General features: G+C 22.7%; 1 protein-coding gene across 2 annotated transcripts in view; it reads left to right on the top strand.

Moving 5' to 3' along the window:
- Window positions 1-14,824, top strand: part of LOC129605705 (irregular chiasm C-roughest protein-like) — a 76,222-nt gene extending 61,398 nt beyond the window's left edge. For both annotated transcript variants that reach the window (XM_055515622.1, XM_055515621.1), the window contains exons 4-12: window positions 4,330-4,562; window positions 6,907-7,107; window positions 12,165-12,341; window positions 12,411-12,513; window positions 12,614-12,741; window positions 12,808-13,228; window positions 13,289-13,691; window positions 13,758-14,131; window positions 14,191-14,824. In XM_055515622.1, the coding sequence (XP_055371597.1) occupies window positions 4,330-4,562; window positions 6,907-7,107; window positions 12,165-12,341; window positions 12,411-12,513; window positions 12,614-12,741; window positions 12,808-13,228; window positions 13,289-13,691; window positions 13,758-14,131; window positions 14,191-14,672 (2,522 nt within the window). In that variant the 3' untranslated portion in view covers window positions 14,673-14,824. The remainder of the gene's footprint in view (window positions 1-4,329; window positions 4,563-6,906; window positions 7,108-12,164; window positions 12,342-12,410; window positions 12,514-12,613; window positions 12,742-12,807; window positions 13,229-13,288; window positions 13,692-13,757; window positions 14,132-14,190) is intronic.
- Window positions 14,825-16,445: the final 1,621 nt, after the last annotated feature.

The raw sequence follows: 16,445 nt of genomic DNA, 5'->3' as shown, positions 1-16,445 counted from the left end.
TAAATTATATTTGAATTGTTAAATATCACATAACATAAAGTATATAATACAAATATGTTATACAAAGTGTATTATGTATATTATGTTGTTTTGTATGTACATTCTACATAATTATAACAATATCGCAAATTTTGATTAAATAAATTTATTGAAGCATTAATTTGTTTACATAGAAGCAAATTATCACGATATGTAATTATAATATTATACGATATACGATTATAACGTTATTATGAATGATAATATGAATGTATGATAAGTCATGTATGAAGTATATGTATGAAATATACATGTCTTATCATCATACACAATTGTTATTTTAAATAATTATTATCATTACTTAAAATCTTGCTGTTATTCATAAAATCTTAGTGGTTTTTTTGTGGTCATATTTTGTATAATTGTGAATAATATTAACAATACGCAGTTAACAAGAATCAAGATTTACAATATGAATTTTTGATATGAATTTCCGAAAATATTTATTAATATGTAATAATAATCGTGAATATTCTATTGGTGTAACTGCATGTGTATGTTTCAATTTCATTTTAAAGGAAATTGTTTAATTAGAATCTAGAAATTAAATAGTTTTCATTCTATTACATTCTATATAGATTTCATTCATACATAAAATGTCATAGAATAAAATCTATGTTAGTTTATAGTTCATAGAATAAAATCTATGTTAGTCTACGAATACTATGTTTACGGCCAAACAAGTTTCACAATACATTAAAATGAACCGTGTGTAATTTGAACTTTTTCAATTGGTTCATAAAACGTGTAATCCAATAATTTTCCAACAAATATTTTTGAGTCTAGATACTTAAATAATCGTTATTTAAAAACACTTTTTATAAAAACTTCATAATTATTTCAAACGAACATTCAATTTATGTTTATTCAGCCGAACAGGTAAATGCAGTAAAATTACTACTCGAAACAACAAAATTTTGCTATTTGACCACTATTATAGTGATTGGCTATTTGATAAGTACTATAGACAGAGGTTCTGAAACTTTTCTATTTCATTTTATATAGTCTCTTTCCTGTAAATTATTTTTCTCTCTCTTTGAAGTTGTACACAGAAAAGAATAGAATTTAAAATACTCAATACATATTTTTTCAATGAAAATCGGCAAATTACAAAATTATTGTTATAAAATTGAGAATATCATTGAAAATAACAATTTCTTTATCATACTTTTCCTACAAATCAAAAATATTCTTGCATTATAACTTCGTCTTAGCATACACATATACTCTATTCTTTTAATGATCAATATTAAGAGTTTAAGACTCTCAAAATCCAATTTCCGTAAAATAATTTTAGTGAATTTTATAAAATTATAAAATATTATAAAAAATTACAAGAAAAATTTAATTACATGGAAGTTTAATAAATTTTCATATCCATTAATGCACAAACACCAAGTTCTTTAACACTACAAATATAAAATTATTAAAAATCTATAATTAACACATAATTCATTCCATTATAAAATTCATAAAATATGAAAAAAAAAATTTTTTGAATCCTGACCCCAAAATATACTAAAAATGCATTTTCATAAAAAAAATTGCAAAATACACAAGCAAAAATTTTAAAATAATTTTGTAAGAATTTTTCAAAATTTTAATATTATAGAATTAAAGGATTTTCATTTTATATGTATATGGATAAAAATTTTTATTTAATAAAAGTATATTTAAGAATTCATCATCTTGAAAAATATAACTCATATATATGTATATACAATATATATATATATATATATATATATATATATATATATATATGTATATTTAAAGTAATAAGTTTTTGGCCGTCTTAATTCAATAATAAACTTAAAAATTAAATGATTAAAGCTTTAATAAAACAAAATAAAAAAATAATAATATTTTTATCCATTTCAATATAATCACATATATATACACATGTATATTACATAAGTTAAAAAAAATATATTCATAAAAATATGATGAATGTATTTTATATTTATATTTTGTATACTTATATAATAATATTTAGTTAGATCCTTAAAGAAATAAATCAAAATAATTAATTATTCTTTACTAACTTTAAAAACCCAAGGATTTTAAAGTAATAAACCTTGGTAATCCCTCAACAACAACAACAACAACAACAACAATAACAGTAACAGTAGCAGCAATAATAACGTAAACGACAATAATAATAACAACAACAATACTAATAACAATGAAATCACAGAGAAAAAAAATGAATGAAAAAATTCAAAAAAAAAAAAAAATTATGAAGAAAATGGCAACTGTTTGTATTTTGTCTCTTATTTTTATTTTTCTTATTTATTTCTTTAGAAATTTTCTAAAAATATAGAAAAAAAAAAATTACTGAAATTTTTATTTTAATTTTTCTTATTGTTTTCATTTTCATTTTCATTTTTTCTCTTAAGACTCGAAATTAGTTCAAAAGAGCGCCTGAAACAAAATACCAAAATTATTCTACATATTAATTCTTATGATATACACACATTTCTATTCTATTATTTACATACACACATACCTACATACATTCATAGGAAAAATCATTTTTTCCTTCTTAATCTATACATGCATACACAGAAAGAAAGTAACTATTAAAATTTCATATCATATAACATTCCATTCAACAAAAAAAAAAAAAATTATTTCACATTTTCATAAATTCATTTTTGACAAGGCAACAAGACAAAAATCAACGACAAAACTTTTCAATTTTTATGGCACATTGCTACCATCATACCTACCATACCTATACGTCATTCAATATAATAAGAGTATGAGACTATATATATATTATATATTTATAAAACAGAAGAACAAAAGAAAAATTTTGTATGTGAATTTAACTTTCATTATTTTTAATAATTTTTTACTCCATAAGTTCATATACTACACACACGTATACACTCTGTTTATACACACACTTACACACATACTTATGCTACAACTATGGGATATACATGTACTTGTATAAAAAGTATATTAACTATAAAAATTTCAAGGACAATATAATTTTAACCAAAAAAAAAAAAGAAGAAAACAAAAATTAAAACATAAATGAACAACAAACAATAAAGAAAAAATAAAAAAATGAAAAACATCACCTTCATCATTTTACATCAATTTAAAATCTCATTTTTCAAAAAGAGCACAAAAACAAAAAAACAATAATAATAAAGAAAAACCAAAACGACCGAAAAACGACGAAAATAAAACAAAAAACACAAAAAATTTTTATGAAAAGGCGAAATGAAAATTCCATTTATCCTATATTTTCCACAAAATTTAAGGCAAAAGTTGTAAAAAACAAAAAAAAAAAAAACAAAAATGAAAAACAAGAAGACATTTTTTTTGCTCGTCTCATTTTGGCAAAACAAAAAAAAAATATTAAAACAGAGAAAAAAGAGCGCCCGTCAACAACAATAACAGTAAAAAATTACAAAATGAAAATAAAATTTAAAAATTTTCTAAGAACAACTTTAAGATTAACTGAACGTATGCAAAATGTTTGAATGTCAGAATTGCTAAATACTCTTATATAGATCTTAAATCCTAATAATAGTGTCTCGAGTACTGCAATTATGTATTCTGCCTTCCCAATTCCATTTAAACTCCATTAATGTGTAATTCAGCAATTACAATTTATGAGCTGAATTATGATAATAATGCTGAATTATATTGCTGAATAATAATTAAAACTTATGAGCTGAATTAAGAAAGTATTTATTATTTTTTTTTTTCTTTCCTTTTAATTAAATCAATTTTACGCTATAGTTCTTTAGGAAAATGATATTAGTTTCCCTTTTAAATTTTAATAATAAGATGTGCGACACCTGTTGATATTTATTTGAAATTCTCATCATATTTCATTCAATTAATGTTAGATGACATTTGTATGTTTCAATCACAAATGTTTGGCAGAAGTTCAATCATGTTGCTTCTCTTAAAACCGAAAATTGTTGAAGTTGAGCAAGTAAACATAACAAATTCAATAACATAAATAATTTGAGAATATTAAGGTTCAGCAATATGCTCAATAAACAAATTATGATCATATCCAAAATTAGATGCCTAAAGAAATTGACTAGGCTTAGAGAATATCACCATTTCTACTTCCTTTAAAACCTATTCTTCTACCGAAATTCTTGAAAATAAAATTTAATTAAAAATTCCATTTAACGCTATATTATTAGAAATCTAATAACAAATTCAATATACCTTATAATAAAATAATAATAATAATAATTTTTAGAGCTCAACATTTGACAAAATGTGCAATAAAATTTTTATTTTTATTTTCAGGTGATTTTTCATTAGACATTTATCCAGTAATGTTAGAAGATGATGCACGTTATCAATGTCAAGTTGGACCAGGACCAAAAGGACAACCTGGTATACGTTCACGTTTTGCAAAATTAATTGTATTGGTGCCACCGGAAGCACCAAAAATAGTTCAAGGTGATTTTTTAATAACAACAGAAGATCGTGAAATTGAATTGGAATGTATATCAGTTGGTGGAAAGCCAGCTGCTGAGGTAATAATAATATTAAATTTTTTTTTTGTCTGTTTTTTCTTTATTTTGTTTGTTAGACACTTTTCATATTATTATTGAAATTCTTTTTTAATAATAAAAATTTTTTTTAAGAATCTTCTTCTTCTTCTTCTTCGTGATGTTTTTGTTTTTATCATTCCATTTTTTTTTCATTTTTTGTTTAAGGACATTGAAAACAGAATAATATTCAATTATATTGTACCTCAGTTTTCACAAAATTATTTTTTCATTTAACATTTTCGTTTTTATTATTTCTTCTTGCTACGGTAACATGTTTTCGGAAAAATTTTCAAAATTTAAGATTGTATTTTTAAAATGAAATTTTGAACTCTGATGTTGGCCTTAATAAAAAAATACGCGATAATAAAATGCAAAGGATGAAAGCCATTAGAAAAATATAAAAAAAAAATATTTTCTATAAATGAAATTTTAATATTTTAATAATGCATTCGAAGAATTTTTATAAATATTTTCTATTAATTCAATTATTTATATTATATTATATGCAATAGTTCAGATATTATTGGAAATTTTTTTTATATTTAAAAATAAAATATTAAATTTAAAAAGTTCAACTAACCAAGTCAATAAATTTATTTAAAGAAATAAAAATAAAAATGTCAATATTTGTTGTATTGAAAATTGACTGACGAAAAAATGATTATAATAGGAGAATTTAAAGAATAATAAAGTTTATGAGGATCAATAATAAAGGTATATAATAAAATATGCAATTTGTCATTGAATTTATGTTCAGTGTACAGGCTTTAAATAGAATCTATGGAAAATTTTAAAGATAATTTAAGGTAAAGGAAAAGGCAAAACCACCACAACTAAAAAAATTTTAAAATTTTATTCAAATTTGATTGTGTAAATTTAATTTAAAGTGAAATAAAAAAATTCAAACAGTTCATCTCGTAAGGAATCGGACCACTTGTAGCTCTTCCATTTAAAATGAAATAAAAAATTCAGTCAGTTCCTTCCGTAAAGAATCGGACTATTTGTAGTTATTCTCAATTCAACCCTTTGGATATTTGTGTTCTTCATTTACATATAATATACTTGTGTTATAACTACACCGTAATGATTACCAATTAAAAATTTAGCCAGCTTAAATTTTTAAAATAATCAGCTCACTTTAATTTTGAATCTATTCTAAATTTTCATCAACAATTTAAAAATTACAAATTGTTTTCCTCCAAGCCTAGCTAATTGCAATGAAAATTCTTTAATATAATAAGAAAATTTATTTATGAAGCCTAATTATATGCAATATTTTTCATATTACAGAACATTATTGAAATTCCTCTACGAGTTTTGAATACAAAACAATTGTATAACAATAATAATTTAATAATTAAAAAATAATTATTATATACATAATAGAAAATAAATTTCATGTATAATTATATTTAAAAAATAAAATTAAATAAATTAAAAAATTCAAATAAAAATAATTGTATAATATTTTCAAATAAAATTTAATAATTTCAAAGAACATATCCGAAAAACTTTTATCACATAAAATCTCTAATTTTTGTTCATTTTAATAATTTTAAATATTATATAACATTATATATATATATATACCTATATATTCTTGTCTCACTTAATTTATTAACAAAACTAATGAAAAAACAAAAAATTATAAAAAGTTCCGAAATATATAAAAGATTAAAATATTTTTCCATTAAATATAAAATTATACAATAAACAGGAAAAAAAAAAGAAAATCCTGATCAACTTCACAGGATTCCATTTATAATATTCTCACAATATTTATACATACATATATATTATATATATGCATGATATATACATGATATATACATATATACTAAGCATATATGCATATATATTCATGATTTTTATTGAAAGTGATGAATTTAATAAACATAAAATATTAAATGGTCAAAAAATTAATAATATACTTGCTTCCTTATTATATACATGTGCGTATATATATATCCTAGTATATATGCATAAAGACATACACAATCATGTAAAAAATTTTCTAAACTTTTACTGTATATAAAATGAAACGATTACCTAATATTTTATTTATTTAACTTTTATTTTAATTTTCATTCATATACAATATTAAAATATATATATATATATTCGTATACATATATCCAAAGAATTTTATATTAAGTTTATAAATATATATATACATACACTATATATACAAGTATATATACATTCTATTTTATAAATGAAGTTTGCATGTTAACATAAATAATTTATTTAATATTTTATATGAAAAAACAAAAAATTATAATATATATAAATAAATATTATTGTATGTTTTGTACATGATATATAGATAACATGGATTGATGGTGCCGGAAATGTCCTTAAAAATGGAATTGAATATATTAAGGAACCACTTCCGGATTCAAGACGTTTTACCGCAAAATCAATATTAAAATTAACACCGAAAAAAGAGCATCATAATACAACATTTACTTGTCAGGCACAGAATACTGCCGATAGAACATATCGTTCAGCAAAATTATTATTAGAGGTCAGTATATACATATAATATTCAATATTACATTATTAAAGTAAATTTAATTATTTATTATACAAAATTATTATTAAAAGGTAAAATTTAAATATTTTAATAAGTTTTTAATGAAACAGTAGAACAATACTTTAATAATTATAAATTATGAAATTTAAATTTAATTTAAAAATAAATGAGAATTTTATAATTAAATTTTTTAAAAATAAAAAATTAAAATTGAGTTGCAATACTGCCGGAAAGATTTCGATTTGTCCGACTTTTTTTGATTCTTGAAATATAAATTCGTTCAAAATTTTTTTAGCTCTTAAGATCAACTCTTCGATAAAGTATTAGTTAAAGACACATTGTTGCTTGAATCAGAATTAAATAAGGCATACTGAGCAACTATGAAAATACTCAATTACATTATTTAATTTTGTGACGTGTAATTTAGCGAAAATTTGGGCGAAAACATTCCAATGTCTAATAAAGAGCAATTCACTGTATGGAGAGTCATAATATGGAGAAGTTATAAAGCAATGCTATAAATTTTCTTTTAATTTTAAATTGAGTCGATTGGAAGGTCTATTCAAATCTGTATTTTACGAAAAATACCGACGACATTGAATTTTTTCGCCAAATAATAAAATTTCTTATCGTATCTGAATTTTGCAAAATTATTTTTATTTTCGGGTCCGAATTGGAATTTAAACCAAGAGCATAAAAATCTTAGTTAGATTAAAAAAAAATTAAGTTAGGAAGTCGTAGCAGGTCTTAGAGAAGATTCGCTTTCCTCTTCTTTTAAATATCTATTTTTATTATGTTTGTTTCATTGTCTTGCATGTTTACTGCCTATTTCATCACCTACCAATTGGACTTTATGGAACCACTATAATATTGTGTTTTTTTAATAAAATGTAAAAAAAAAATTAAGGTTGAACATTAAAATAATTTCTTTTTTTTTATATATTTTGCTAATATAAAGGTATTTTAATTTCTCTTTTTTATCTTTTTTTAATGATGTAATTAAAATGTTATTAAAATTTAAGGACAATATTATTAAGGACGAATGTATTATGTAATACAATAATACTGTAACACAGAGCTTTTCAAATATTGTCGTCAAATATTGTAGATTTAATATCTCCACATGTCCTATCTATAACTCAAATTCTAACCCTGATCAATTGTAAAAACTTTAGATAGTACATACTATACAATGAGTTGAACACAATATCAGGGGTATGTAGATGATCACAAACATGAATCAGAAGCCCCCTGCCAGCTATCACTGTGGAAGTACATAAGATGTAAAAAACGCCATTTCGTTTTATGCACCATCCATTCCCCGTCGTATACGTATCCCTTTATTACTTATACGAATTCCTGCTGCATTCAACCGGTGCTTGTTCCATTCCGATTAAAACAATCGACAAGATTTTGAAGACTTAACCAATTTTATCTTAGAAACGTCTGTTCCTAGAACAAAAACGAACTCATTTTATTACCTGGTACCCAAATGAGCGTAATTCTATTTGGAGCTGCCTATTGATGCAGAACCGCAAGGCAATTCCATACTAGCTCAGAATCCATTGTATTAACACGATGGACTAATAAAGTTGCCCTAGGGTTTGAGATAATTATATATATGCTTTAGTTTTTGTGTTTCGTTCGGACAATTTCTCTCAAGCACAGCTCAATTCTACAATTAGTTGATGTCCCAGATATTTATTGCACCTAGAGTATCGTACAATAACTATCTAGGACATCAACCGTTAGTCGCAATCTGTATACTTGAATTTTGAAGCGATTAGAAGTTATTGAAAATCACTGATAAAATTTATAAAATTCATTTTGAAAAACGAACCTATCATATATTAGTAACAAAATTTATTTTATTTTTTTCTTTTTTATTATTCTTAATGATTGTTAATATTTTCATTGAAAATAATGTCCTTGATATTTTATAATAGTATTTTTCGCTATTTTTAGTTACATTGCTAATATTATTTTATGAAATTTCCATTATTAATATTGAACAAATTCATATTTTTCCGTTCTTTTGCTTTTTTTTTCAAAATTTTTATTTTTATTTTCAATTGACAATTGATTTTTGTCGAGAAACATACACGTGCATTGTTAATATATGTACATTGTTGTATAAAATGTACATTGTGCCACACTGAAATGATAGTTGCATTAAAATCAACAAAGAATCATTAATTTTTTTTTATTTATTTGTACATTTTTACTAAATAAAATAAAGGATATTTTCATTGTAAATAATTGCAATATATTCATTGGATGGAAAACACCTTTTATGTAGCTTGAATACTTTATACAAATTATTGTAATTTTATGTCACTATAAGTAGATTCGTCTGAAATATAACAGTTTTGTAGAATAGAGCTATAATTTTCCGAATGTGTAATTAAAGTAGATAACAATTATCATTTAGTCTAATTAATTTTAACATAAATTACAATTTTATACTAGAATTATTAAAATATATCACAAATTACTGAGGCTAATTTATAGGCTAATTTTGTAAATATTAAAACTGTGCCAAAATATAAAGATGAGTTCGTTTATAAATTCTTATTTGAATCGCGATTAAAATTTTTGACAAAACCCTGCTTTACGAAAATGTAAACTAAAACTTGGTGTTATTAAAAACGCCCCTTCAAATTTAGTTTAAAAAATTTTTATATAGATGGCGTGAAAATTTCAATGTAGCTTAGTGTTGTTAATTTATTTTGATTTAGTTCAAATTAATATTAAATGTTGACGCACGATCTTGGGTCGAAGAAACAAAATGGAGTCCTAATATTTATAATTTCTTCGCTAATAGTTTATTTTGAGTGCATATTTTGTTTTAATAACATATTTTTAGATATCTGGTAACACTAACATAAAACTTAATTTATGTACATTAAACAAACATATTTATAAGCTAATACTTATGTATTTATATATATATTATGTAAATATGTACATATGCCAAAATATGAGCTATTGTTTTGTTATAATTATTCTATATTTACATATATGAAAATTTTTACTAAGTAGTTTCTGATTAATACGACAGTATAATTTATTCATGAGAATCGAAATTTGTATATGTGTACGTAGGTATTTAGTAAATTTTTTTTGTTTTTTTTTATTTTTTCGTTGTCTATATTTATGCCCATATTTCTGACTTCGATTCTGCCTTTGTTTTCTTTAGAAAAATTATTATTTTTTAAAAAGATAATAAATAATAATTTAGCAAATAGTTGTTTGTTCTTAATTTGAAAAAAGGTCATGGTCGGTATGAGTGGGAGACGCTCTTTATTTATAATCTGTTAAATCAAATTATATGTACCTATGTATGTATATGTTTTGGTACAATATATAACTGATTAAATGTTCTGAATAGTTATACCATGTTAACCATGATATAATAGTTTGGATAGGATAGGGATTTTTCGGAACAAAAACCTGCATACCATACAATATGCGAGCGTATATACGAAATATTTTTTTTTGTATTCATTTAAATATTTTTGATAGAAAATATTTTCTAATCGAGATTAAAATTATTTTATAGATTTTCAATTAAATTTTGTTGTCATTATTTTTTTTTTTGCATATAATATTTTCCCATAATACGTGTAAATGTACACAATATACGTGCATGCCATTATTGTTAAATTTTTCAATGTTTTTGTCATACTAAACATAAAAACAAAACAAAAACAACTGTTATATAATATTATAATTATTATAATAATGGTATTAGAAAATAATTAGAAATCTGAACAAAAAAAAAAAAGACCCTAGAGAAAAAATTATTATATTTAGTTTATATATTGAAATTTTTATAAAATTACCACCTAAATATATGCAAAACTATTAAAACAAGAAAACAGAATAGAAAATCACAATAAAATTAAAAAAACATAGATTATAATCGAAAATTATATAAAAATATAATAATAATGTTAAAAAAAGAAATTGTTGTTATGAAGGTAACAAAAAATTAACATCAAAATGGACAACAGTCCAAAAATAATTAAACAGAAAAAATTAGGTGAATAGCACATTAGAATATTAGAATGCCAAAAGATGTTGAATATTCATTATATTATTCATGGCGCCTGATCTGGGGTCAAATCAAAAATAGATAACTAAAATTATATGATCCTATCACTTTTTGTTGCTTGTGTCGTTAATCGGTTTTTACAAAACAGATACCAGAAATAATTGATTATTTCCAGAAATTAATTGACAATAAACAATTTATTCTATTTTAAGGACTGACTTTGTAATCAGTAAGGAATGTTCTCATACATATTCTTATGTTTAAATTAGAAGTTGTATGGCATCTTTTATAGTACATTAGTTCATGTATAACAGCGTTTTGGGTGGTTCTGGCTTATTATTTCTATTATAAACAATTTCCCGAAATTTGTTGAGTCGCTTCTATTTTGCTTTATTGTTGTGACAAACTCATAATCTATTAACCACAGAATTCGGCACTGGTCAAGAATATAGCCACATGGTTGTAGCTGAGTATATAATTCAGTGTTATAAATGGATCGGTAAATTTAAAATACTCTGAAAATCCTAACTTCTGTGAGTATAAAAAGAACTTTGTTGTAAATAACTGTACTATATGCTTACAACAACAATTAGAAATTTGAATTGACAATGAATTATTCTTTCATAAAAAAATTCATGTGGTCATATTTTTGGTGCACATAAATTTACGTTTAACTTAGTTTTACCATTTTAGAACTTTAAAATTTAAGACTTATGTATTTATTCAAAAATTATGTAATTACATACATACGTACGCTTTAATAAAATCTCTAATTTAATATTTGAAATTGAATTACCCGATTGTTATTGTATGTAAAATCTGATTTAATTTAAAAATTCATTAAAATTTATTTGAAAATTTAAATCCCAAGAGGCCGATAATATTTTTTTAAAAATTAAATGATATTGTTCAATTTGAAACAATTATGGCATTTAATGTGTCAAAGCTTTAATAGTGATTCAAATCATAACTTCTACAATTTAAATTTCAGGTCAAATATGCTCCAAAAGTATCTGTATCTGTTGTTAGTGGAGCCTTAGCCGGTGGTCGAATAGCTGAAGGTTCTGAAGTTAGATTATCATGTCATGCTGATGCAAATCCAAGTGATGTCAATTATCGATGGTATATTAATGATGAAGCTGTTATTGGTGACTATACAACAGAAATGGTAAAATTTTTCTATATTTTTCATAAAATTATTTTATTAAAATCCAAAAATTTCATATTTACAAAACAGATTATTCATAATGTGTCCAGAAAATATCATGATGCAATTGTAAAATGTGAAGTTTATAATGTAGTAGGGAAAAGTGAGGAGAGTGAAACTCTTGATATTAGTTGTAAGTGTAGAACTCACCACAGAATATTTCTGTTGAATGTTTCAAATGTCAAATTTCAAAAATTTTTATTTTCTTTATTTTAAACAATGAAAAAATATAGATGGTCCAGAATTTAAAAGACCACCAAAATCTATTGAAGCTGATCTTGGAACAACTGTTACTTTATCATGTGATGTTGATGGTAATCCACCAGCTGATATTGTATGGATTAATGGTACTTCAGAAAGGGTAAATTATAAAAAAGAAATTAAAATTCAATCTACACAAATTATAATCTTATTTAATAATTTTTAGGAGGTTGGTTCAACTCCAAATTTAACATTAAAAGTAACTGAATATACTTCTGGCCATTATTATTGTAAGGCAAGTGTTATCGGATTTCCTGAAATTGATGCAGAAGTTAGTGTTTTCTTAAAGCGTCCACCACGTATAACATCATCACGTACTCAAATTGCAACACCCGGTGATAATGCACATTTAGAATGTGTTGCATTTAGTGTGCCAAAAGCTAAAAATGTTTTATGGTCATTTCATGGTCATGAAATAAATATTAGTGCTAATCAAGAATATTCAATATTAGATGATCAATTGATAGAGGGTATTAAATCAATTTTAGTAATACGTGATACAAAACCAAAACATTTTGGTAAATATAATTGTACCGTTATTAATGAATATGGTAGCGATGAAATTGAAATTGAATTGATTGCGAATAGTAAGTCTTATTATAATTTATACATTAAATTTTATCTAAAAAATTTTAATCTTTTTGTAGAAACCATTCCGTTTTTAGTAGTTATTGTTGGAGCTGTATCATTTGTAACATTCATGTTAATTATTGTAGTTATAATAACGGTATATTTAAAGAAAGGTAAGAAGAAATTACCACCAGCTGATGTTATACCAGAACATCATCATCATCATCATTCCAATGAGAAAGGTTTTAAAGAAAGTGATAGATCATCAAATTTAAGTGATTTAAAAGTTGATATTAGATCAGGTTCATGTGAACCTGAATATTCAGAAACATGTTCAGATAGTTTAACAACAAAATTAGCATCAAATATGGTAAATGCAAATCATACTGGCTCAAATGGTGGTGTTATAACTGGTACTGGTGGTGGCGGCGGTGGTGGTGTACCTTTAGCTGGTCCTGTTAAAATTCCTAATGATTTTAGGTAAATTTATTAATGTTTTATTTTATAAGAATTATGAAAATAATTTTGATTTTTTTTTTTTTGTAGATATTCTGGAGATTATACTGATTCTGGAGTTCCACAGCAACAACAACAGAATGAACAAAAACTAGGACAACAGAATAGCGGTTTTGATCCATATGTTGATTATGCACTAAATTATAGTCCACCATTAACTTCATTAAGTTCTTCACGTAGTAAATATAGTACTACATCAAATAGTAATAGCAGTATGGCAACTGTTAAAGCAGTTCCATTAAATAGTATTAATAATAGTAATCATAATAATAGTAATAATAATAATTCAAATATTAATGGTATTAATCAAAGCCAAATAACATCGAGTTTAACAAGAAATCGCCAAGATAGTGGACTGCCTAGTGTTCAAAGTAGTATAAGTTCAATGCAAAATGGTCTCTTAGGTAAATATGTTTTTTTTTAATTACATTTACATTTCTTACTTTTTAAATATAATTTTAAGGTCAATCATTATTACAAAATGGTTTGAGTATAGATCCACGTTACAGTGCAACATATGGTAATCCATATTTAAGAACATCAAATTCATCATTACCACCACCGAATACAGCGAATCCGGCTGCAACACCAGCCCCCCCACCATATCCATCAAAACATCATCAACAACAACAGCATCATCATCAGCATACATCATCTCATCTTAGTAATTATAGTTTAACAAATAGTCTAAATCCATTAGGTAGTCTTAGTAGTAATAATTTAATAATTGGTAGTAATAGTACATTACCATCTCAAGCAACATTATTACAACAACAACAACAAACACAACAGCAAACACAACAAAATATATCACCATCATTAACAACGGCAGCTACAACTACAACTGCAATAACAACAACAGCAACAACAATTATACCACCAGGTCAATTTATATTACCATCAAATGGTAATTTAAAGAAAGGAGCATTAGCTACTCATGTATAATATTTAAAATAATTATTTATAATATGTATATGAAATATTTAAAATAAACAATTATATATATATATGTAATAAAATATTTAAATTGAAAAAAACAGAATTAACTAACTAATTATATTATATAGAATTAAAAAAAAATTAAATTAAATTAAATTATATAAATAAAAATATTTAAATATAAAAAATTCATATTACTATAGAATTACAAAAAAAAATAAATGAAAATTATGTAGAAATTTAATTCACTACTATATATAATTATTATATGAATATACTAAATAAAAAATTTATAAATAGATTATTGTAAATATAGCTAAAATTTATATAATATAATATAGAAATTTAAAACTGAGAGAAAAAAATACTAAAAAACAAAAAAATTTAAATTAATATTAAAAAAATTATATAGGAAATAGAAAAATATAGTAAACATTTGTAATTTGTAAATATTCGAAATTAAGTGAATTTAATTAAATTTAATTAAATGTCAATTTATTATCAATATCATTAATTATTTTTATTAAAATATTTTGTTTTTTTATTATTTTAATATATTGTTAATTATATTTCTAGTCAAAATTTTTGTTATTATCCTAAACGTTATAATACGAAACAACCCTTTTAATTAGATTTATTTGACATTTTTTTGAAAATTACCATAAAATAATTAATCTAAAATTAATTTATTATGATTGATTTATTTGATTGATTGAAAAAAAAAACAGCAATCACAAAATATTAAATTTAATTATAAAATTCTAATTAATCATCATTAATATTTGAATAATCTTTACTTTTAAATTATTCAAGCATAAAGTATTCAATCAAATATTATAAAATAATTAATATAATAAATTCATTTTAATTTAAAATTTATTCCAATAAAGAAAATCGAAAACATTAAATTAAATTAATGTTCTTACAGAAGTTCTTATTTAATATTCTTTTAACTTATTTAAGAAACTGTGTTTGTGCTCATAAAATCATAAAATATTTCAATCATAACATATGAACAGTTCGAATTTCGAAAAATTATTTTGCAAACATTCATAATTTTTTAAAATTTGAAATTTCAATGTTAAAATAAATCTAAATTATAAATAATTTTATTTAAATTTAATTTAAATATTTACTTTAAACCAAAATAAAATATAAATTTTATTATTAATTAACAAAATAATAAATTCGATGTTGACGGCAACCTTATAATTGTTCGAAATTTTTTTATTTTTTTTGTTCACTATTTTCGAATATTTACTAAAACATTATTATATATTGAAAATTTTATTATACATATTTTGTTTTTGTATATTATATTGTATAAAAAATTAAAAAAATGTCCTAAAATTAATAAAAAAAAGAAATTATAAATTATTTTTATTTTTGCAAAAAATTATATAATTACTTTTTCATAGAAAATGTAATTAATGTAATAATTATTAATTATAGTATAATAAAGTAGAAAGAATTAAATTTGAAGCAACTTTTATATTTTATTATGCAAAAAAAAAAAAAATAAAAATGTAAAACAAAAATAAAGTATGGAACACAATGTAATTAATAATTTTAAATTTTTTAATTCTATAGAAAAAGCGATGAACTAGCAAAATATTTTACTCTAATATATAAATTAATTATAATTTAATAAATTTATGTATAGTGCCTACGCCTAAATTCGAAATGATCCTATCTCTGAACAAATTTTAACAGTCACATGATATTATTTGTCTAGATTGCGCTAAACGATGAATATTTGTTTATTAAACTCATATTTAT

This window comes from Condylostylus longicornis, unplaced genomic scaffold (genome assembly GCF_029603195.1).
Source record: "Condylostylus longicornis isolate FDR11 unplaced genomic scaffold, ASM2960319v2 ptg000013l, whole genome shotgun sequence".
NCBI lineage: Eukaryota > Metazoa > Arthropoda > Insecta > Diptera > Dolichopodidae > Condylostylus > Condylostylus longicornis.
The sequence above is the reverse complement of the archived record's forward strand: the minus strand, read 5'-3'. Positions and strand labels throughout refer to the sequence as shown.